The 23,145-nt window shown below is 43.2% G+C and overlaps 1 protein-coding gene across 1 annotated transcript in view; it reads right to left on the bottom strand.

Annotated features, from left to right (window-relative positions):
* Positions 1-23,145, bottom strand: part of LOC104510191 (ras GTPase-activating protein 3) — a gene marked incomplete at its 3' end in the record, with an annotated part of 44,268 nt that overhangs the window by 11,629 nt on the left and 9,494 nt on the right. Inside the window, exons 3-5 of the mRNA XM_010152358.1 lie at positions 7,389-7,469; positions 4,563-4,635; positions 137-216 (exon numbers count right to left, since the gene is read on the bottom strand). Coding sequence (XP_010150660.1) covers positions 137-216; positions 4,563-4,635; positions 7,389-7,469 — 234 coding nt within the window. The remainder of the gene's footprint in view (positions 1-136; positions 217-4,562; positions 4,636-7,388; positions 7,470-23,145) is intronic.

Raw genomic sequence — 23,145 nt, 5'->3', positions numbered from 1 at the left:
TAAATGAATATACGGTGATGAAGACTCATCTTGATTTATCAGCAGTAAAACCATGCTTGCAACCCTGAAAGCAGTCTACTACAAAATTATTCAACTCTGGAAGACAACTCTATTAGTATAAAGTGGTTTGCATTACCTAATTTCCATTTTGTCGATTTCATCAACATCTTCAATCTCAAAATGGGATTTCTTGTTGTAGCTACTAGGTCTTGTAACCTAATAAAAAGAAGGAAACTTTAATAACTTGATCAGATACAAAAACATTCTGATGTTACTTGTACAAAGCTCTGGAAGATCACAGCCTTTTACTATCAGCAGTGACTTCAGTCCTGATGCTGAAAACATTCATGCACATGAATAAACATGTTGACAGATTCTTGACTATACAAAAGTGGTGGTTACACAATCAAATCCAAGAGTAACCAGATGCTCCATACTTTCTTTACAGAGAAAAGACATCTTTAGTATTACTACAGTATTTTGAGTCTATACTAGCAAAAGAAAAAGTCATGGAAAGAAGTACCACTTTTATAATCCACCTAGGGAAATAGAAGGGTAATTAATAATTGGGTTTTAAATACAGCTGTACAACAGGTGCCCTGAGGCACTCAGAAGAGAGGGGGAAAAACCCACCAAACCACCCTTAAAATATTTTACAGTGTAGCCAATTAAAATTGGGAAGTTCTGCTTGTCCTGATATCCTGGAAGTCAATTTATCAGGCCTGTTCAAAAAAACACAGATCAAAAAGCTGATCAATTGTCCAAGAGATGCCAGCCTGTGTTATGCAGATCAGAATACAGACCTAGGTGCACAGTTCACCAACGATATTTGCAAGACTCATGAACAGCAAAGCATGGGTAGAAAATAATGGGAAGACAGCTGTAAGCATAGAGCATTAGCAAAGAAGCTTTTGTACAAACATTTCTTAAAGTTTGTTTTCCAGTGTGATTATAAAAAGACTTTGATGGCTGTATTTTTGTATAGTGTGTCCGAAACTTGAGAAAAAGGCTACTCCACCCAGCTAAAACCACAGCAGGAACTGATCAAACGCAAGCTTGTATGATGTGTGGGTTCAGCTCGTGGGTTGCACGCAGAAGCTGAACCTTATTGTAGGCTTAAATACGCTTGTGGCTTAATACTTCCCACTCACAAAAACTGGCTTTTATTGTAAACTTGGTTTTGTGGGTTCATATTGTACATCAGATGCAGATGGTACAAACAAGGGAGGCACAAGACAGAGCTGCGCAAGTAGAGAGGAACCAGGAAAGAATCTTCAGCACAGGACCCTCAACAGAGCCTTTTTCTGTGTGTTTATGTGTGAGGCAGGCAGCACGTTCAAGGCGATACATAAAAACTAAAGCAGTGCTGGAGACCAAACCCTCCAGACTGACTGGATCAAACACACCTCTAAGTGCAAGGGCACAAAGGATTTAAATACAGCCTGCAAGGTCAGCAGCTCAGGACAAATCTTCTCACCCTACCCTTGCAAATGTCCTCACCGTGGCTTCAAGAAATTATCCTACGTAACTGCAAACAACATTTTCTACAACTATTGTGAAACTAACAGTGGGATTTTTAATAAGGAAGCAAACTGAAGTGGTTTATTATCTGTAACAGGAGTTAAAAAAGGTTGTAGCATAGGTGTAACTTTGGGCACATCCCTTTGAATTAAACACTTTTCTGCAGAGGTTTTGCTGGAGTCTGAACATCGGAGGTGTCTCTGTTCACCTGTACGACTGCTTAGTGTGCAGACCAATACAGCTCAGGAGCGCTATTCCTAGAATGACAGCTGTATGAGGTCCATCGCTTCCAAGGATGGAACTGGAGATGAGGAAACTCCCAGCCCACAGTGCTGAACTAGCTGTCACGTACCATTTTATAAAAAAGGGGGTACAAGTCTGCTGTGCTGGTCCCTTTCTTTCGGCAAAGCTGACAAACTGTTTACCAGCTCCTCATGTTTTTCAGCACACGCCGGTTTGCAAACAGGTCTCCAGCACACTTCCTTGGGTTCCCGTAAGCAGGGCATTTTCCTGTAGCCGCATATAGAACTCCGAGCCCCCGACACTGCGCTGCAGCTGGAGCGGTGGTGAAAATGGAGAAAACTCGCAAGCATCAGGTGCAGGTTTCGCTCACAGCGCCCCTTAAATGAGCTCTTAGATTTCCCAAGCCAATGTGAAGCTATTTTCCATCTAGAAAATTAGATCTGTGAGGCTTTTTGGTTGTAGAAAGGAAAGCACTCCTTCATTTCCTTTTACAGATCAGCTTCTTCCTTGGAGGCACGGCCAATCGCTGTGCTAGCAGACTGCAGGAAAGCTGATGAAGCTGCTCGGAAGCAGTAAGTGACACTGCTGTCAACGCAGCTCCCCAGGAATCAGAGCACTCCGTTAGCATGTACCAGCCACGGGCCTGCCCGTGTCTCATTAGTGCATGTATTTCCCAGTCGTAGCAGTTCTACCGAGCCTTGTTCCTTGGAGACATTTAGCCTGATATGTACTTACTACTCTCGAAATGACATAAATCTATGATGGCTCTGCCTGCACTAAGGGTATGTTTGTGTTTCAGAGTTGTGGCTGATTCAGACGTTTCCCAAGCTCTGCTCTTAGCCACACAGAAATCATTTTGCTCTGAGTTAGCAGAACAACTGAGGCACAGGCTTGAGTTCAGGCTTTGCTTCTGCCGACACTTGCACGCAACCCAGCTCTCCGCATAAAGACAAGCTAAGCCAGCCTCCAGCCCCCGCCGCAACTCTCGCTGGGAAAATGCTTTCTGTTACTCTCCTTCCCCTCCCAGTATGGCACCTGACACCTCCAGTGTTTTAATACCGAGCGTTGGCTGTTTCTGCAGTGTGCAGAAGGCTGAGGAATCAGACAGGTGAAGTTTTGTGATTTACAGTCTGAATTCCTGGATTACATTCTCATTAAAAAGCTCTCACTGACAGACGCCTTCAGAACTGTCTATGTTAAGAATAAGGAAACTCATTTTAGTTTATTTACATATAGCATCACTCTTGTGTCATTGCCAAAGGCTGCAGCTCTGGGCCAGGCGATGGACTGCAACCCTGGGCAGCCCTGAGTGAGCGCGCAGACCCCTCCGTGCAGGTTTAGAGCTCAGCACCGTGGCATCTCTCCCCCACCAACCGTGGCCACGCAGCACCCCCGCACAGGATCGAAACGTCAGGTGGGCAAGCACAACGGCTCACTGCTGGCTAAAGTTAAGTCTGCACGGAACTTCTACCCTAGGAAGGGACATGTGGGTCAGCAGAGGGAAGATTATCTTAGCTATCCTGGCCAACCCTCAGGGCTTCCACCCCCTTGGGCAGCGAAGAAGCGCTCCTGCAAACAAAGAACTTGCTATAGCCGTTCCTCAAATCCAAACACATTACACCAACAAGAGCACATTTCTGCTGGTATAACCAACTTCAGGTTAGCTGGTACAACTGCCAGCTTCCAGGCAAAGGTGGTGGCTTGTAGAAGGAAGGGGAAGACAGCCATAAGCCCCTCACTGGCACTGCCAAGAATGGTGTGTGCATTTCAGATCTGCACAGTGCAACAGCACTCATACGGCTCCTCCCTCCCCAGCTCTCCTTACCAGTGTGGGTGCCTGTGCCCCTGAACTGGTCGGAGAAACCACATCCCTTGGTGCCATCCCTATGCCAGCACCAACTTCTAATGCCAATGTGACCTGAATGATGTGAGCTGTACAGGCAGAGAGGGCTTTTCAGGGATATGCCAACCACATTGATGGTACCACCCTGGCTTTTCATCAACTTCGCTATGCCAGGTATGTTCTTGAGGTATCTACTGAAATAGAACAGTTAAATGTAGACCAGGACTAAGATACGCAAGAGAAAAAGAAAAGGAAAGAGAAAGATACACATACTTTAGCAGACAGAATGAAAAGTTTCAAGAGGTATCCAAATTATAAACACATGCACATATGTGTATGGACCCACCACAATTAGAGCAACTCGTGCCAGAAAGAACCAAAATGAGCACTTTCATAAAAGTTATACTTTATCCTAACTGGACTTGTTGAAAACGCTCTGTATTAAATAAAGCTGTAAAGGTTTCACCCACACAGAGGGAAGGCACTGGTATTGCAGCAGACTGGTAGACAGCCAGAACATCCAGTTTAAGTGTACTTTACAGTTTTCAGTATTCCTGGGAGATAACCTTCCTCCCATTGACTGGGAAAGACAGGGTGGAGCAGCTATAAAACCACAGGCTAAAAAAAAAAAAACAACCCCAAACAGTATCTCTGTTTTTTTTAAATCCCATTTTTAACTGTCCTCAAAACTCTTCTGGGGTGAGCTGCAATGGAGTGTAAAGCCTGCTGCTCAGAAGTGCCCACCTTGGAGCTTTTCCTACCGAGCACCTGAGCTGAAGCAATATACTGCTCTCTCAGCCAGACGGCTGGTCTGATCATGGGTACTTTGCTTCCCTGCACCACACTTTGAAACAGTCTTCAAAGATGACAGCTGGCACAACACGGAGCAGGACACTGCGCCAACTATCTACAGTATAGTGTTTCAGCTTATCACCCGTTCCTTTGAAATACCAACCTCAAAATAAAACACTTCATCAAAATGTGGATTGTTGGTCTTCTTTTTAACTTTAGTCTTTTTGGCTTCTGATCTGAATTAAGGAAAGAAAAAAAAAAAAGGTGAGAAACTACATTATGAGAAGCGTGATCCTAGAACAGAGCCACTGAGGAACAATAGTCATCCACTTGATTTATCTGATCATACTGGAACACCATGTGGCCCCAAGCACAGCAAGACATACACATTCACACGCATTTAAGAGAGGGATTCACGGCATGCCTATTTCTCTAAAGTGGCAGTAATCACAGTTTGTTATCCTTCCTTAAACACAAGTCCTTGAACCCTGATTCTGTCACTTGCTTATCCACGGAATCCACGGTGTAGAGAGTTACCGGCAAGAATGGGGTTGAGCAGCGACATTTGGGGGATGGCCTCAGTCTTGATGTGACTCAAAAATACCTCATACCCTAAAAGCACAGGAGACAGGAAGACTGACATAGCTATTTGTGTTTTATATTTTATAATCCTGGCCTGAAGAATCGATGAATGCTTCTAAGTGGTGTTGAATAAGAAAACCCCAAAATTACATTTTCGGTAAGAATATTTTCTATTGCTCTATTACCACCCTTTCTCTACAGCCCCAACAGCACCTATTTGACATTATATTGTTGCCTTATGAGCGGTGCCAAGTAGAACTCTCTTCATCCCTACTGCTCTGCAGGAACAAGACACAGCAGACCTCCCTCAAACCACGCACCGGGCAACAGGCCCGACAGAGTTGGGCGCTGCCCATTCATCGTCCCCGGGCAGTGCCATCTACCTGCACCCGCGTTTTAGAACACGGGCTTCTCACTCCCCGGCGCTGGGCTAAAGCCAGCCAACGCGCTTCACGCAGGCCAGCCAACAGCTGCTTGATGATTTCCAAATGTTACGAACCTATGCTCGATTTGTTCTCGTTACCTACGAGTGAAAAGCTCTGTGCTGTCCTGTGCCACCCATCTTCTCTGCAGTAATAAGGAGGCATCGATAAAACAGACACAGATGGAGAGGCACGTCAGCCATGTGGAAAACTGACCTACTAATCATTTCATCCCAGAATCCATCCCTCATTTCTCATGCAGCAAAGCTGCTTAGATAGCTTGTAACTGCTGATATTAACCGGACAACTCTATGCATTCTTTTACAGAGGTCAAGTAAAGCTGGGTCTAATTCCCAGAGCTGCTACAGGCTTCCTGGGTGACGTGAGTGGGCCAGTACACCAGTATACAGTGTTTTCCCATCTGTAATACAGGCGTAGAAACAGTTTCGGTGGGGAAGTCCAATGGCTCTCTAAGTACAAATCAAACAATAAACAGCAGCACGTTTGTTGAAATTATTATGCCTGGCATTGCATAAATGCAGCAGAATAAAGCAGCTTTCCTACTCTAAATGGAGAGGCATTGAAAAATCCAGAGGAGAATGCCATACAAATGAAGCATATCCCACTATTTCTAGGAGTAGCTGAGAGATAAGAGAGACTAATCACCCCCAGGACGTTGGGCAGATTGCCTATCCCATCTCAGACACACTTGCCAATCAACCTCTTTTCTGATAAGCCCATCTGGGAGGGGACTGGGAAGCAGGATGTAGAACGGGAGGTGATTAAGGCAAGCACAATTATTGGGCAATTGCAAAGCAGTGGATGGGAATAAGCTGCATGCTGCTTGCTGGAGATAGAAGGCAAGCTTTCTCCCCTCCCTCATAAACACCCAGACAGAAATAGGATGAGGCTGTGCTCCTTATTCTGAAGGGAAATACGTTATCAGTTATCACACATTATCCAGACTGGGGGAAGCAGACAAAGAACGGTAAGTTTGGATGTTCAAGGATACAAGAGGTATTCAAAAAAAATCTCCTTACGCAGTTTCAGTAATAACCACCCAGTGCCATCTGAAAAAAGGTTACAGGCTTAAAACATCAAAGCTCAAATACACAGCTCATTAATGGTGATAAGGCATAACACACCTAGACAAAGATGGAGGTACAGACCACTCTCAAAAGACCCCTCTGCATGTGAGGGAAGCATTTGTCAAGAATGCACCTCATTTACAGTATTTCCCATAAATTGTTATAAAACATTATGAATAAACCATGCTACCAAATCTGATTCTTTGAGGTCACAGCAGAGCTGTTTTGCTTCTAACACGGCACAGACATAAAAGATGACTCCAGATAAACGGAAACAAAACAGTGACATCCAACAGCATGGGATGTATTTATAACAGAACAGGAAAATTTAATCCCAGATTGAAACTGAAGTGTATAATGCAGAATCTCATTACTAAAACCTCACTCCACATTTTATCCATGCTATTATATCTGTATATATCAAATTATAGGACTGAGTCATCTAGGGCTTTCGATACACACATTAATTTGCCGTACCTTGAAAGTGAAAAGACTCTAAAATATTCACATACAAATGTGCAGACTCTGCAAGATGTTGATGGATTCAGCCTTCTCTTCTGCCCCTGACCAAAATTAGGCAATAAATTTGCTCAAAAACTGGCCTCCAACTGTGAGGTGAGAAGATGCAAATTAAGCCTAACCACAAATTACATACTCCAGGATATTCAAATTATTCGGGGATTATTCAGACCTTTACATAAATCAAAACTGAACCAAGCCTGAAATTACTTACTCTAGTATAGTTCAGTAGTTCATACATGCACACACAAACACTTAACATATCCTAGTGGCATCTAAATACTCCCATCTGTCCATCTGAGAATGCAGATGTCTAATAGAAAAAGGAAACAGAAGCCATCCTTACAACACAGAAGCTCTTGTATGTGCAATACTTGCCTGGAGGGTCCTGCTAAGGTAACGGTGGCATAGGGATCGCATTGCCCGTTTACAATGGGCAGACCTTGGCATTCTAAAACTCTAGAAAAGAAGAAAATGCAGACAAACAAATCAATGAAATGGGAAGAGACTGGAGTGAAAATAAAACCAATGCATTTTCACTCTGTTTCCTTTTCACAATACTTTACACTAGGGAATTGAAATGCCACTAAGCGCAAGCCTTTAATTTAAACCTAAACTTGAAAACACATTTTGGTCTTAAATACTAACTTTTATGGAGTTAAATATACTGTTAAATTACAGAGAAACCTTAACTTGAAGGATTCTTATTATGCCAGTATAACAACTTAAGGTTCATGAAAGGAGTCTGCTGTCAAGATGGGAGCTGTCAGCACTTTAAAATTCTGTGACAACTTATTCACAAAAAAAACCCCAAACCAAAAAACAACCCACCACACCAGAATTTACTTCTGTAACAAAAGATTAAAAAAACCCACACAGACAGATCCCAGCAGTAGTCAAGTAATTTCTCAGGATCACATTCATGAAGGCCTCAGCGCTTTTGACAAAATCTGGCATGGACTTCTTTGTAAAGGTGAGTGAACCATAGACTAGGAGATGGTGTGACATAGCCATCTTTCTCCATAAAACTGTTCAACAGCAGAGCTGAAGCACCACATTCAGCAGCTCTGCACTGAAGAAGCCAGAGACACTGGAGGGACAAAATGGAACAAACTGGGTTTTGCTGCAAGCCATGGTGAGAAACCTGCACTTTCACACTCTCATTTCAACATCCCTCTGGAAAAAAAGAAAAAAAGAAAAACCAGCAACACAACCCTGAGAAAGTGAATAAATGTTTCATGTTTCACAAGTTAACACCTACTGAGAAATGCAGCACCAACTGGAAACAAAGGCAGAGAGGCCAGTTGCCAGGACTCTCCCTCCTGAAAGAAGTTCTGCTTCCAACAAGTAAGCCTGTTGGGCTGATGTATTTACACAGTTATAACTGGAAAATTTCAGTGAAGCTCTTTGGGCAGGTGAGCAGGACTATACTTGTGTGAAATATCTTGCACCATTCTGGGTGCTATAAAATTTTACTACTTTCAGTGACAGCAACTTTGATACAAAAAAAAAAAAAGAAATCAATAGGAAAAAATTCAGTAGCAGATAGTGCTTCACAATTTACCTACAAAGCAAGTTATTTGGTAACATAAGATGCAGACTTCAAACACAGTTTAACTACAGACCTATTGCTTACTCTGCACATAAAGGGAGGAAAAAAATGTGTTCTGCATCGATACAGGAATTTTTTTTTGTAACAGAGAAGGCACAGTCTAGATAGGTTCACACAGTCCTAGTTGAAGATCGCACCAAGGGGGCACGCACACAGCTGAAGGGATATGTCACATTCATAGCTGGATTCTCACACACATGATCCTGCAGAATAAAGGCTAAATAACTGGCTTAATGCAAACAGCCCCCAATAATGCACTCACTCACCAGCTTCTCATTTGCATTGACCCTATATGCATGAAAAGCATTCAGTTACTGACCTAGATGCCTCCTCTTCTCACTGCCGATTCACTAACACTAGCGCAACAGAGGATTATATTCCATATTCTGGATACTCAATTGAAAACACAGATGACAACCATAGAGGAAGTTCAGAAAAACTTGGGATGCATAGGCACTGTGCTGCTTTTATTTGTGGACATCTGTTATTCCACTACAAATTTACTTTCCACACAGACAGCGCTTAGAAGGCTCCTAGAGGCCTAGTTCATCAGGTATCTGAGACTGCAGAGTGCAAACCACACAAGCAGCAAAATTCAAGCCACAGATTTTATCCCAGCACCAGCAGTAAATGAAGGTGTAACCTCCGGCAGCCCCCAGTGTCAAGCAATGCACAGCACGTGTGATCTGGCTGTCTAAACGCACGCATCCAGTGCCATTCGAGATGGCTTAACAGTTTCTTCCCCAGCCCCTTGCTGCTGCTGCGGAAAGGCAGGAGGTACCCACAGAATATGTATATTTGACAGGTCACCACCTCTCAGAGGCCTCATAAATTGGCTAGATGACTGTTTTCAAGTGACCAAGTCCTACTCCAGATTTGCTCATCCTACCTTACAGAGAAGGTGTAGAATAGGGTTTTTTTTGCATGTGTATTGATACAAGTATTCAAAATTGCAAGGAAAATGTTACCTCTTACATTTAAAAAGGGCAGATGTAAATAGAAAGAACACTTATGGGGACCTTTACACTGCAGCCTTATGACATAGTACCTAGAGGTGCAGGAGGAAAAACCCCTAAGTACTAGCAGAAAGCCTTTATCAAGAGGCAGGTCCAGCTTGATTTTCTTGTGAGTAAAGCACAGACCGCTTTCCTCCTAGGGGTCTTCACCCTAATACAACTATACTCACAGCAGAAACATTTTGCCAGTGAACTACAACAAGACTGCTGGTAATTCTTCTAGCATAGCAGATGTGGCTTGAACAGATTCCCGTTTGAACAGAAGAACTGCACACCAAGTGTCAGTGTCAACCCCCCCACACCCCTTCCACTGCTTCCTTAAGGCAGCCTGGAAGCTCCTTAAAATGAAGTAGGAAGTCAATGGCTTCATAACAGTCTGCTCATTTTCTATTGTTGATGAATGGTTTCCAAGCCAGCACTCATCCACGCAGGAAGAACTATGTGAAATTTAAACACAGAGAAAGCATGTTCAGAGAGAGCACGACTCTTGTTTCAATAAAAGCACTCCTTCCAAGAATACGCAGACAATAGAAAGTGATCCCAGTCAGCATGTTCCACACTCGAGGACATGCAGAGGTTATGAATCACTACACAGAATCACAGATGAATTTGAATGACAGAAAGCGTGAAGTTACCCCCACACAAAAACAGGCATACCCTAACTACCCGCATATACAATGATAGGATCTAGTCTCATATTGCCACATAGAAGAATTTTTTATGTTTTTTTTTTGTGGATAGTCCTCTGTCGTTATCACCTCAACTGTCAGCAATGGTTAAAAACACAAGGAGTACCATTAGCTGCTCAGAAAGAACCCAGCAACATAAATCATTAGGGACTTGCATCTTGACTTGTGCGTGCTCTACAAAACATGAAGAAGAACAACAGGATGGTGTTTAATCACTCACAGCTCTCCTGGGTTTGTACTCTCCAGCTCAGAAAACAGAAGTTATCCCATTCATTAACAGCTTGCAAAATCATGAACGGTGTGAAAAATGTTTCCTCACAACATAAGAATTAAGGGGCACATGATGAAACTACCAGACGGCAGGTTTAAAATAAACAAAAGGAAGTAAGTTTTTCACACAATGCATAATGAAATTGCAAAACTTATTGCCATGGGATGTCGAGGAGGCCAAAAGGATACATGGATTCAGAACAGGACTACACAAACTCATGGAGCGTAGGCTGGTAGGCAGCTACTAAATCTTAATGGTCCAGAAGCCTCCTCCAGCTCAGGAAAGCCCAAAGCTGATTCAGGAGGGTGTAACAGTGGAGCAAATCATACCATATGTGAAGCATCACTCACCAGCAAATATCAGAAACAGTATAAGGCTAGACTAGAGGGGCATTTAACACAGTAGGGTAGTTTTTATGTTCTCTGGGGAAACAAACAAACATACCAACCCCACCAATACGCAGATGTTCTCATACAGTCAGGGTGACCTAAGAGTAAGATATTTCTTTGTGTGTAGTTGGAATAGAAAAAGCAAAAACAATCCTGAAAGAAACAAAACGTGGGAAAACAGGAAACAGACAAAGCATGTCACACAAAGTGTGTCAGGTAATTTAAAAGTGGTTATTGTTTAAGGATGTTGGAGAAAGCAAGCAAAAGACTGAAGACTCAGGATTTTGAGGAAGGAAGGCTATGTCTGGGGAGAGGCTCCTTCTGGTTCTTGTATCTTACTAAGCATTGTAGGGAGAGAATAAAATTCAACAAGGCACAGGTCTGGCCAACTCATGTTGGTAAATCCTCATTAGCTGGAGGAAACTGCAATCCAACAGCTTCTTTTGTTGCAGCCATTTTCTTCAGTCATGGGAAAGTTGCTAGATAAATTAACACTGCTCCTCTCCCGGCCTGGTACAACACACTGGCTTTAACCAGCAACCAAGAAAAGAGCTAGAACGGAATGGCAGCTGCTCAGAGACATGATAAAATGGAGCTCCAGCTCTGCCACACAGGTGTCGTATTATTAAGACTGACAGTTCCTACCTGGATCAGACGGACAAACATATGCAAAGGAAAGTATAACAAAGGTATAATCTCGGGGGAAGAGGGGGCACGCTGGGAAGCGGTGTATAAAGACAGCAAAAATGAAACGCCTTTGCTCTAATCATCTGCAGAATTAATTCAACATACGCATACTAGGATAATGAAAAAAAGCCTAGGCAATCAAGATTATTCAGGAATTACAAGTCGCCTCATCAGGCCCCAGAGGAAAAATGTCTGGTGGCTGCTAGAAGCTGTTCTGCCCAACTGGTAGCGTGTGATCATTAGGTGTCTGGAGCCGGGTGAGCCATCCCTCGCAGCCAGCCGGGCTGGGCTGGGCCGGGCCAGGGTTGCTTCTGGGTCACAGGGGAGAGCTCCCAGCGCAGCCGCCTCCTGCGTCTTGCTCGTGGTTCATAAAATGAACAGGTTTCAAGGAACAAGACATTTCAGTTTTCAGTGTGGTTCATGACCAAACCTTCACAGGAGTTAAATAAGCTATGGAAAATTCCCAGAGGCTAAAAGCAAACCTCAAACCCAAACACACCATGAGCGTGCCCTCTTTGCCTTTGTATGATTATAGAAGTTGAGAGGGAGGCAGGGGGAGAAGGGTTTGAGAAAAGATTTTTCAACAAAGACTAAGCAGCTCACATCTGACAGTACAAGCATTCCTTCTGCATCTGGGCTGCCAGCTAAGAGCTGCAGGCTGTAGCCTTTGAGACAACCCCTACGCAACCACGCTCAAAACCGGGCTTCGCAGGCGAGCGCCATGAGGATGATCCAAGCCTGTGGGCGTTCCACACCTCTTCCTTGGAATCGCAAAAATTATTTGAAAATTAGAGGCTTTCTGATTAGTTCAGGATGCACATGTGTCTTCAGCATCCTTCTGTGCCAGAATGGATAACCCGTGCAAAAACGGACACAGAGAAAGCAGAAAGGCTACAGGGCTGTTCTTAAAAATGTGTATCCATATTCATCGTTCTTTCCAGACTAAATCACTTCCAATGTACCCAGTCAGGCTCAGTTCTTCCCCCAGTTTCAACCTAGAGTAGGGAACAGCACACCGTTCCCATTCTCTTTTCTCAAATCAGTGTTTTCTCACTGTGAGCCCTCAACAGAAAATAAATACATCTTTCTTGCTACACAATCTTGCTTTCTATCACTGTATATAATCCATGTATTTTTAACTGCGTTCACATACATACTGTGCTCCTGAGATCAATCTTAACACTTGGTAAGCTTACTGGCGTATCTCATTAATCTTCTATTTCCAGCCTCCACTTGATTCCACCTCTCTTTCCTTTCTTAATCTTGAGGCTTTGTCCCATCTCATGTGCCCTGTATTTCTTGGCCATACTTGGGCTCTTCTTGCATCATGCCAAAGACAAGAGACTTCCTCCTCCTTGCTTGCATTAGTGATCTAATTACTACTTGAACACTCAGTACTTTGTGTGGTAAGCCTGACCAGGCAGAGAAACATCAACTTAAAAGCAAACTTTGTGGCAGATTTGTCATAACTGTCATCCAAAAAAAATGCATCTTTGGCTGATGCTAAGTACTTGTTTGGTAGGGTACATCCCCCAGCGCTGGGTATGTAATACTCTGGATCTGTATCTGCCCTCCTCCTACTGACTACAGGATCATCTTGTAACATGTCTACTTTGTCTTCCAGGAGTTATGGAGCACCTCTGAATAGTCTCCCTTTGTGAATGGGCTTCTTGGGGCACATAAAATAGACTATTAATCTTTAACTTCATAATAGAGTAGTCCAGTCTTTTTGTCTAGTCTGACAGTGAAGAATCAGCGCTTCTTTCCTTGCCAAATTCAGTTCATTCTTGAATGTCCTTTTCTTTCAGTGCAGCCTTGCATTATGCTCCAAGTTCCTTACTCACTCCCTGTGGTTTGAGAGAAACCTTGAGGTAATGCTGCGTGACAGACTTCTGTGTGTACCCTGCTGGCACTATGTCCAGCTCAGAAATTCCCTGAATCCTAAGTTTCTGGAGGCCTGGAGAGTGTATCACCGTATGACTACTCTCAAAATTCTTCATCTCCTACTCAGAGACAGCGTCCTGGGCTTTGGTCTGACCAAACATTGCATCTGAACTGCTGTTAATGCACCTTCAGACAAACCTTGCACTTCATATCCGCTCAGGCCTTAACATAAACACACAACTCTCTTTTGCCAAGAGGCTGACCAAGGGGCCTGTTTCTTCTGGAATAAGGCGAAAATTTTCTGAATTTATCCTGGTTTTAAAAAAATCCTGGTTTTAAATTACACACACTCTGCCTCCATCATCAAAAATACTAAGATAATTATGCCCCAACCTCCTCAAAATTTCTTTACCGATCCATACTCCGCCTTGCCTCTGTCCCACAGGAATAAGGAAGAAGGCGGCTAGCCATACTGCATCCATGTACTGAGTCAAGCTTTTGCCCTCTGGATAAACATCTGAAGCCAAAGAACCACTCCCAGTAAGTGAACTCTAGTAAACGAAGATTTCAAAAGTACCCATTTCTTGACTTTGAAAGTGATTGACTTGTACCAAAACAAAATTTCCTATTATTCTTCTCATCTGCATGCTTTTTTGTACTGGGAACAGACCAGTCTCCTCTGAAAGCGGGTCTGACACACTGGGGATTGCCCAGCGATGGTCCCTGGTTCACCTTCATCTTATCGTCCCACCCAGACAAAAAAACGTTTCAGCACCGTGTAGTGTCTGGTGACCGCTGACCACACCTGGTAGAAGGAACCAGGGAAAGGAAAGGACGGAACAACATCCATTCTGAACAAATGACATCCATGCTTACTTTATCATCATGATTTTTCAAGCCATTTCTCCATTACATTTTTTTCATCCCTCCAGGAAACCTAAAACCAGAGTCTTACCCAATCCTCAGCCGCACCGCCACTCTCCAATTTGTCCCTCTACCTCTTCTACTGCCTCTCACGGGAAACCACTGTCCTTTAGGAACTCCAGCAGAACCCTATCCTCTTTGGATGATACTCTCCTCCTTTTGTGGGTTTTTTTGGTAAACAAGCATGTTCTGGCTTACAAACAAGAAAACCCTTGCCATGCCCTTAACCTCTGAGAGGATTAATGCTTAACTGGACCCATTTCCGCCCCCTCCCCCACATGACAATTCACTTTGTCACAAAGATCTGTGGCACTAAATAAAATCCTGTACCATTCAACCGAAGAGCGCAGCTTCACCTGAGACCAGCATTTCACTCTGCATGCATTCCCTTAAATAAAGGCTGTGCAGCACTGGATGCATCAGCTACGAAACAGTTACATACGAGGTACATGATGGAGTCAAAACCACCGCCATTTCAGTGTCTGAAATCTAGATAGAGCTTACGTAGATCAGAGGAACAGGCTGTGCAGACGAGTATTTTGATTTTTCTCTTGAAAATACCCTCCAAAGCCTCCACACCAACAGCACAACAGAAACCTTGAAACTCTTGAGATTATAGCAGCAACCCCAAATCAATCCTGCTTTTTCTTCCCCATTCACAGCTGAGTTCAGAATAGCTGCAGTCCAGAAAAACACTTAAAGATGTTCTTAAACTGGTGTTATCCTGAACACAGGTGCCTTCCTGTTAACAACACTTTTTGCAGCCTCATGCAGCACCCAGATTAGCATTTGGTCTTAACTGGAAAGCCCTGTATGTGCAACATTTCTGTCACGCACGCACAATTCTTGTTAGCACAAGAGTGTTAACAGTGATTTCCTTCAGACAGAGCAGAGGAAGGGGAATTGACTGTTAATGTTGGGGTTCGAGCAATAGTTTATTTCCCAGGTATTTACTGAAGATACTGTATAGAAAAACAGGAACAAATATTCACACAAAGCCAATCAAGAATATACAGAAAGCAAATGAAAGTGAGCACAACCCCTGCTTCCCCCATCTAAATCAAATAATAATTACAGTAAAACTACAGACAATGCAAAAAACCTGTTTCATTAAATATAAGGAAAAAGTACTGTCAATACATACGCATCCCTAAAACCTCTATCACTTCAAAAAAAAACTGCAGAATTGTCTCGTGTCAGTAGACATCTAAATATTTCTTAATAGCTGAGAAATCACAGGGACTTTTTTCTGCTATGAATATAGGAGCTGTCCTCCATGCTGCAGTTCAAAACATCCAATTTGCTTCCCAATATCAGCTCTAGGAAGACTTTTAAAGCCACACATTGAGAGAGTACCATCTGTACTCTGTACTAAATAAAGAGAGCAGACTAAAAAGTGGGTGTCAGCCATCCTGTTCTCACAGGACAAGGAATGAATCCACTACCCATTAAGCCTGTTTGTGAGGCAATTACAGAAGAGTTGCAAGCTTCCTAAAAGCCACTTCAAAAAAGTTTTTAGTTAGGTTAATATAAAAAATGGTTAAATTATCTTCTGTGACAGTGCCCTGAGGCCTTGAACAAAGACACAAGCTTGCTGAAATTTTGAATGGCACTGATTTAGTGACTATTACCGGCACCGACATCTTCATCTCCTCCTGCCTTGGTCTCAGACTTGCAACCCCAGTTATTAACAGGGAGCGATAGCTGAATGATGGAGAGTAAAGAGAAAGGGTAAGTAAGGAAAAGGAGTTATTTCTAGCACACACTGATTTTTAGAGGAGACAGAAGACCCAAATGCAAGTTGCAGCAAAGCAAGAAGTATGTAAAAATTATGCGGTAACAGGAACACAACAGAAGAGGTACAATGAGGAAAGGATAAATTTGCTTACTGACAGACCTGTATTAGTCCTTGTAGGGAGAGTGAAGAACTTTGAATTTGATGCAGTAGGGCAGGAAGCCAAGGAATGGGTCAACATATCAAGGCAGTTGCAGAAGCATTTGTGTTAAAGCAGCGTGGTGAGGAATGCGAGAGGGGTGAAGCACAAAACGACACCAATTACAATACGCAGCAAATGATTAGAGCCCAGACTACAGCTTCAGCTGAGCTGACTGTGGCCTACAGCAGTACTAAATGGAAGCAATGAGATACTGTCTGTACAGGCAGATAAGAAAAGAAAGAAGAGCAAAGGCCAAAAGGCAGCATGGGAGTCCGACACAGACAGGCTATTATGGCTACGTAATGAGGTCAGCCAGTGACGGAAATATCTCCCCTGTTATTTTTCTTTGCCTGGAAATGCAGGTTGGTCTCAGGAAGACAGTCAGTGTGCTATATGGGATACACAGGGTTTATGGAAAGCAAACTGCAGTGATCTCTGACTTGAGGCCTGTCCAAGTTTAACCTGCTCCCAGGAAGGCGATGCCCACACACAGCACCAGCGCTCCCTTCCAGGCAGCGCCTGCATGTCGCTGGGTACACACGCGAGCACATCAACAACATGAGCTGCATGAGCATGTCCCGACTCTTCCCCTCTGCCAGCATGTGGGGACCACAAGTATCTACAACTACCAGATGGATTGATCACCGTATGACAAGAAAGAAGAGAAAATGAAGAAGGTAGTTTTGGAATGACTGAAATTCATCCCAAAGACGAAGCGTGATACTTGGCAGGGCAATATTTCCCACAAAATCACCCGAAGAAAAAGCTTTTGAGCCTGCTGGCAGGGATCTGATTATGAAGTAAGTAAAAAGATAAGAGAGGAACAGACTAAAACCAGAAGCTTTAAAGAACTATGACAAAGACAAGGAAATAGGGCACCCCGGGGCAGGGTGTGGGGTGGGTATTCAACTGTAAGAAACAAAACGGAAGCAGCATGTCTTTAACTTACCTAGGGGGTTTCCATCTAACTAGTGAGTAAGGGTTTCCTTCTAAGAACTGAGTATAGCCAAGCCAAACAACTATCCCAAGCAGGCCATAGATGGTAATATTTCTAATAAAAATTCAGACATGCTAGTAAGGGACCTAAACAGATAAGACACCTGTAACCAGGAGAGCATGAAGTACAGTCCATTGGAGGAAAGCGTCTAACTCCCATGCCACAACACACCTGAACCATGGGACACAATAAGCCAGAACTCTTGGGCCAAGGGAATACCTCAGCTGAGACTCAGGATCAAATCCCAACAACTTTTGGGTGATGGGGATGCACACGGGAAGGGAAGGCAAGGGAACAAGATGATTGAATATGAGCCATGACACCAACCAAATGAAAACAAAGCCAGCTTCTCATCCTTACTCAGTCCAAGGATGATCATTTATCTACCAAATAAATCCTTGAAGACTCTCTCACAGATTCTCACATCATGTATTTAGCTTGATGTATTGTAGTAGCAAATACAACTTTTTAAATGAAAACAAAACAAACAAAAAACAAACCAAAGAAACCCAACAAAACAAAAGCGCTTACAGTTTAAAAAGAAAAGTAGCAATTATTTGTGGACTAGAAAACAGTCAAAGGTGCCTTCAAACACTACATGAAGGCTACAACCTTCTGTACTGGGCACGCCTTGGCACACCTGAGGTAGGTGGAACCTTCAATGCTTTAAAAACACGACGTGAATCAACTCAGAATAACTCTTGATTACATTTACGTGAATAATCAGACTATCTGGGATCTTGATTAATAATACTTATTATTAAAGGGCAGCAACCTTTCCTACACATGCAATACTTTCATTAAGGAATTCAAATTAAGCTGATTCATCACCACTACAGAAGCCTGATGGCAATTGCCAACTGAGTCCCAAAGTAATGCTGATGCAATGAAATAATTTTGATAACAGAACTGGGCTAAGGTTATACAAATTGTGTCACAGTTTACATGAAAATGCTCTCCAACTGGAATTCATCATAGAATCACAGAACGGTTTGGGTTAGAAGGGGCCTTAAAGACCATCCAGTTCCAACCCCCCTGCCATGGGCAGGGACACCTTCCACTAGACCAGGTTGCCCAAAGCCTCCTGCAGCCTGGACTTGAACACTTCCAAGGATGGGGCATGTTCCAGGGATGGGGCATCCACAGTTTCTCTGGGCAACCTGTTCCAGTGCCTCACCACCCTCTCTGTAAAGAATTTCTTCCTCACGTCCAATCTAAACCTCCCCACTTTCAGTTTAAATCCCTTACCCCTTGTCCTGTCACTACAGGCCCTTGTAAAATGTCCCCATCCAGAATTCAAGAAACAGTATCAGTAACTTGATGCTGTCTAGATTTATGCAACTGAGAAGATGCTAACATATCTCCTCGTGGTTACAGACAATGCAGTAATCAAGCAGGGCATGGTAAGAAAAAGAAAACCACATGCTATCAGGTATTCAAAAGTAAAATCAAGGCATTATATCCTCAAAAACTCTGTTTTATTAAAAAACAAAGTACAGAAATGTTCACTCCAAATCAGCATTCATATACACCATGTTTGTGAAAGGCAGGAAGCAGAACCGTGGAGTCGTCTTTAGTACTCCAAGCAGCAACACACAGATCAGGCTTGTTAAGTTTCATTCACCTAGATTTTTTTTTTTTTTTTTACTCTAAGGTAGATCCATCCCAAAAATCACAAGTGTCAAAAAGCATATTCTGTAATACACTTTCCCATGAAATAAACTGAAAAAACCTCCTCAACGTCTCTTTTTATCATTACAGGCTATAGCATTAGGACTGTTGGTGCCCTTGCTCCTGCTAGAGCCTCCCCCTTATAAGTTTCATCAAAGAAAGGGACCATCTCCCCTGGAGATGTGCTGTAGGGTTCTGTGCCTAGAGGATCACACTGTGAATGTAATGCAGGAACTGCAGAAGGGGTGTTTGGGGGCCATTCTGTGCAAAGTGGGTCCTGCAGACAAAACCTTCCATTAGCAGTGAAACCTTCTTAATAAAGCATCATTCTCTGCAACACAACAACTGTAAAGCACCAGACTCCTAAGACTCTCCACAATTTCTGAGAAATTACCCACCTGGAATGATCCTGCCTGATGCTTTCTCCTCTAAAAACATATAGACATACTGTCCTACAGGTAGTGTTTCAGGACAAAAACCAACCAAACAAAACAAAACACCATGACATGATTTAGACTTTTCTGAGTGATGGCCTAGTACTGAGTCATCACAGAACAATACCCAGAAGATGCCTGGAGAGGAAGGCACAGACTTTGCAACAGCATCCCATTTTACTTTCTATCCTGTAAGGTCACTCCGTCCTACGTTCAGTTAAAACCTAGGACATCCCATCCAAAGAAGGCTCTGCCTCACCCAGTGGCAGGTATACTTTTGTTTGTATAGCACTAAGATCCCTAGTGATGAAAAAGAATGCAAAGTAAGCACTTTTAAGGTTTTAGTGTCTTGTCACTTCAGATCTTCTTAAGGAAAAACATGATGCAAATAAGGGCATGGTCAGGTACGCATTCTGGTATAACCAGCTGTAATTAGTAGCCCACATCAGCTTTATAATTCCAGTTATTGCACAAACAGTTCACACTTGCATTAAGTTTCTCCTTGTATTCTGGGACTAAAAGGGATCATTGGGATCACTTAGTCTGGCTTCCTTCAAGACAGTGATGAAAGCTCTCACCCAGTCAAGTTGTGCAACAAGTTCATGATGTTGACTGCATCTCCAGGGCACCTTCTTGAAAGAAATCGAGGTTTAACTCAAAGGACTCACACAACGATTAAGATATTTCAAAAGACTCAATGATTAAGATATCTTTACAATGTTCTACAGAAAACTGTTCACTGATTGATGATCATGACTCAAAAAAAAGGTGTTTTACTACTTGCTTCCCACTAGATTAGCCTTTAGATTCCAACCAGAGAAGTTGTGGATGCCCCATCCCTGGAAGTGTTCAAGGCCAGGCTGGACGAGGCTTTGAGCAACCCGGTCTAGTGGAAGGTGTCCCTGCCCATGGCAGGGGGGTTGGAACTGGATGGTCTTTATGGTCCCTTCCAGCCCAAATCGTTCTGTGATTCTAAGATTCTATCCCTGTGGTAGTAAGTAACCACACAGAGTCTCCTCTGAATATCATGCATGCTGCGGTTTCATCACTTTGAACTTTTTCTTGCATAAATCAAAACACTTGCTCACTGTGAAACTCATTTACCAGGTCTTCAATTCTTTCCGTAGCTTTTCTATGAACCGTTCTGAGTTTAACAGCATTCTTTTTAGCCTGGTCTCCTAAAGAAACTGGCTTATGAGAAAATGCTTTCTGTCTACATCTGGCCATCAATCTCCCACTGATGATTTTTTTTTTAATCAGTTGGTGATTACCACAAAACTAGAGAAAGTGGTAGAGATCTCAAAACATACCCCGGTTCTACGAATTTTGTTAAATCCAGCGGCCGTGTAGAGAAGTAGCCACTGGCTGTCCCCAGGGAGGAAGGGGCTGCGCATGGTGGTTCAGCGATTCCCTGTACCCTTTGACTCAACTGTACACAGAGAGCATGAGCCAGCCATCGCACCGTGCCACCTCTCACCGGCACAACGTTTAGGCGACCAGGGCAGGGAAGTGGACAATACAGCGGTGACCATCAAACTAGAAGGGTAATGCCACGGGCAGTGGGTGCCTCTGCAGCTGTACAGAGCCTAGCTGAATTCTTGCTTCTGTTTGAAGCTTGTAAGGAATTGTTACAAAACCATCAGCTTGGAAGCAAGTCAACTGTAAAATGAGTTAAATTAATTGCAGACAATACTGCTTCCAAAAGCACAGCCTCCTTGCCAATTTCTGCGCTTGTTCGAATGCTATCTCACATTTCCTTTCAAAATATTTCCCTTTTGTCTTTGTGTCTGAGAGAACAAAATGATTAAAGGAGGAACTAGCAAACTACCTTGCACAATGGGAAGGAAAAGAGCGGGGCAGTGAAAATGACTGATCTCAAAGTCCTATTAAATTAAAAATGTATATTAGAAGATTTTTAATCTTTTCCACTCACAAGTGCTTTGTATGTTACAAATACATAATTAGTAACACAGATGAAATATTTCACAACCAACTCTGACTGAAAATGCCAGAAAATGCCATCCCAGCCAAAGGTTTACACCAAGAAGCAGGGCAGGGAGGAAGTACAGTAGATACCTGGAGATTTTAGCACTATGGACTCTGGGAAGAACTTGGTTATTGTACATAACCAGTTGCAGTCCCAGTACAATAACGTACCCAGAAACATTAACACGATTTCTAGCTCATCCGGATGCAGTAGGAAAAGAGAAACTCATTATTGCCACAGAGCCTGTCAGACTTCTCCTAACAACTTCCTCTCAACAAACAGTTTTGTGAACAATAGAGTTAATGAAGGGCATTTCCTATGCATTGTGTACCATGTCTTTACTCTCCTTATACTTGCAAAAATACCCCAACTTCAACACCTGGGGCCCTGCGACTTCCCTTTTCCCTATCATACCTTGATGTCCCCAGTTCCCTGTTCTGCTACCTAAAAACCACCTTGGCAAGTATTGTTTTTGGAGCAACAGATTAAAAACTTGCAGAAAAAAGTGCGATTTGTAAGTTTGCTCCTTGAGACACTTCACCAGCACTGGGTTTGGATGGTGCCTGCCACTGAGGCTGTAGGAATTCCAACAGTCATTCGGAATGAAACACAAACGTTCCAACAGTCATTCGGAATGAAACAACACAAACACGCTTTTGTATTATGCTAAATACCATATACTCTAAAGAGCCTTTTGATGCGGATCATGATTAATGGTGATCACTGAAGGAAAAACTGCAGATGTTTGGGTTACTGTCAGCATATCCAAGGTGTTAACCATTCACCGTTCACAAAATCCATGGATCTCTTACATGTATGGATACTACAGGAATGCTCTCTAATGCCCTCAAATCACCCCCGAGCACATGGAAAGTTAAAAATCATTTATCAAAAGGATTTTTGCTTCAATAATCTGCTTCTGTTTATAATCTCAGATTATGTTTACCCTGTGAAAACAGGAAGTACCCTTGCATTACTTAAACAGCAGCATTTACTGCTGAGACAGACTGACTTAGAAGAGTTCCATTCCAGTGCTGAATTACAAACGCAGTTTTATACATATTTCAGAGACATGTGATGACGAATCTCAAAATGCACTTCAAAATATGTTCTGCTGCCAAAGGGTCTAACTGAAGAAGTTGCTCTTGATTAGGATTACAGGTAAGACGACAGTGGTTTGTGGTTTAGACTCACAGACTGGTTTGGGTTGGAAGGGACCTTAAAGACCATCTAGTTCCAACCCCCCTGCCATGGGCAGGGACATCTTCCACTAGACCAGGTTGCTCAAAGCCTCATCCAGCCTGGCCTTGAACACTTCCAGGGATGGGGCATCCACAGCTTCTCGGGGCAACCTGTTCCAGTGCCTCACCACCCTCTCCATGACGAACTCTTTCCTCATCTCCAGTCTAAATTTCCCTGGAGCCTCCTCTTCTCCAAGCTGAACAACCTCAACTCTCTCAGACTTTCTCCATAGCTCCAGCCCTCTGATCACCTTCGTGGCCTCCTCTGGACTTGCTCCAACAGGTCGATATCCTTCTTATGTTGAGGGCTGTAGAGCTGGACATAGCACTCCAGGTGGGGTCTCACAAGAGCAGAGTAGAGGGGCAGAATCCCCTCCCTCGACCTGCTGGCCACAC

The sequence above is a fragment of the Eurypyga helias genome, unplaced genomic scaffold (assembly GCF_000690775.1).
Source record: "Eurypyga helias isolate BGI_N326 unplaced genomic scaffold, ASM69077v1 scaffold16145, whole genome shotgun sequence".
Lineage (NCBI taxonomy): Eukaryota > Metazoa > Chordata > Aves > Eurypygiformes > Eurypygidae > Eurypyga > Eurypyga helias.
The sequence above is the reverse complement of the archived record's forward strand: the minus strand, read 5'-3'. Positions and strand labels throughout refer to the sequence as shown.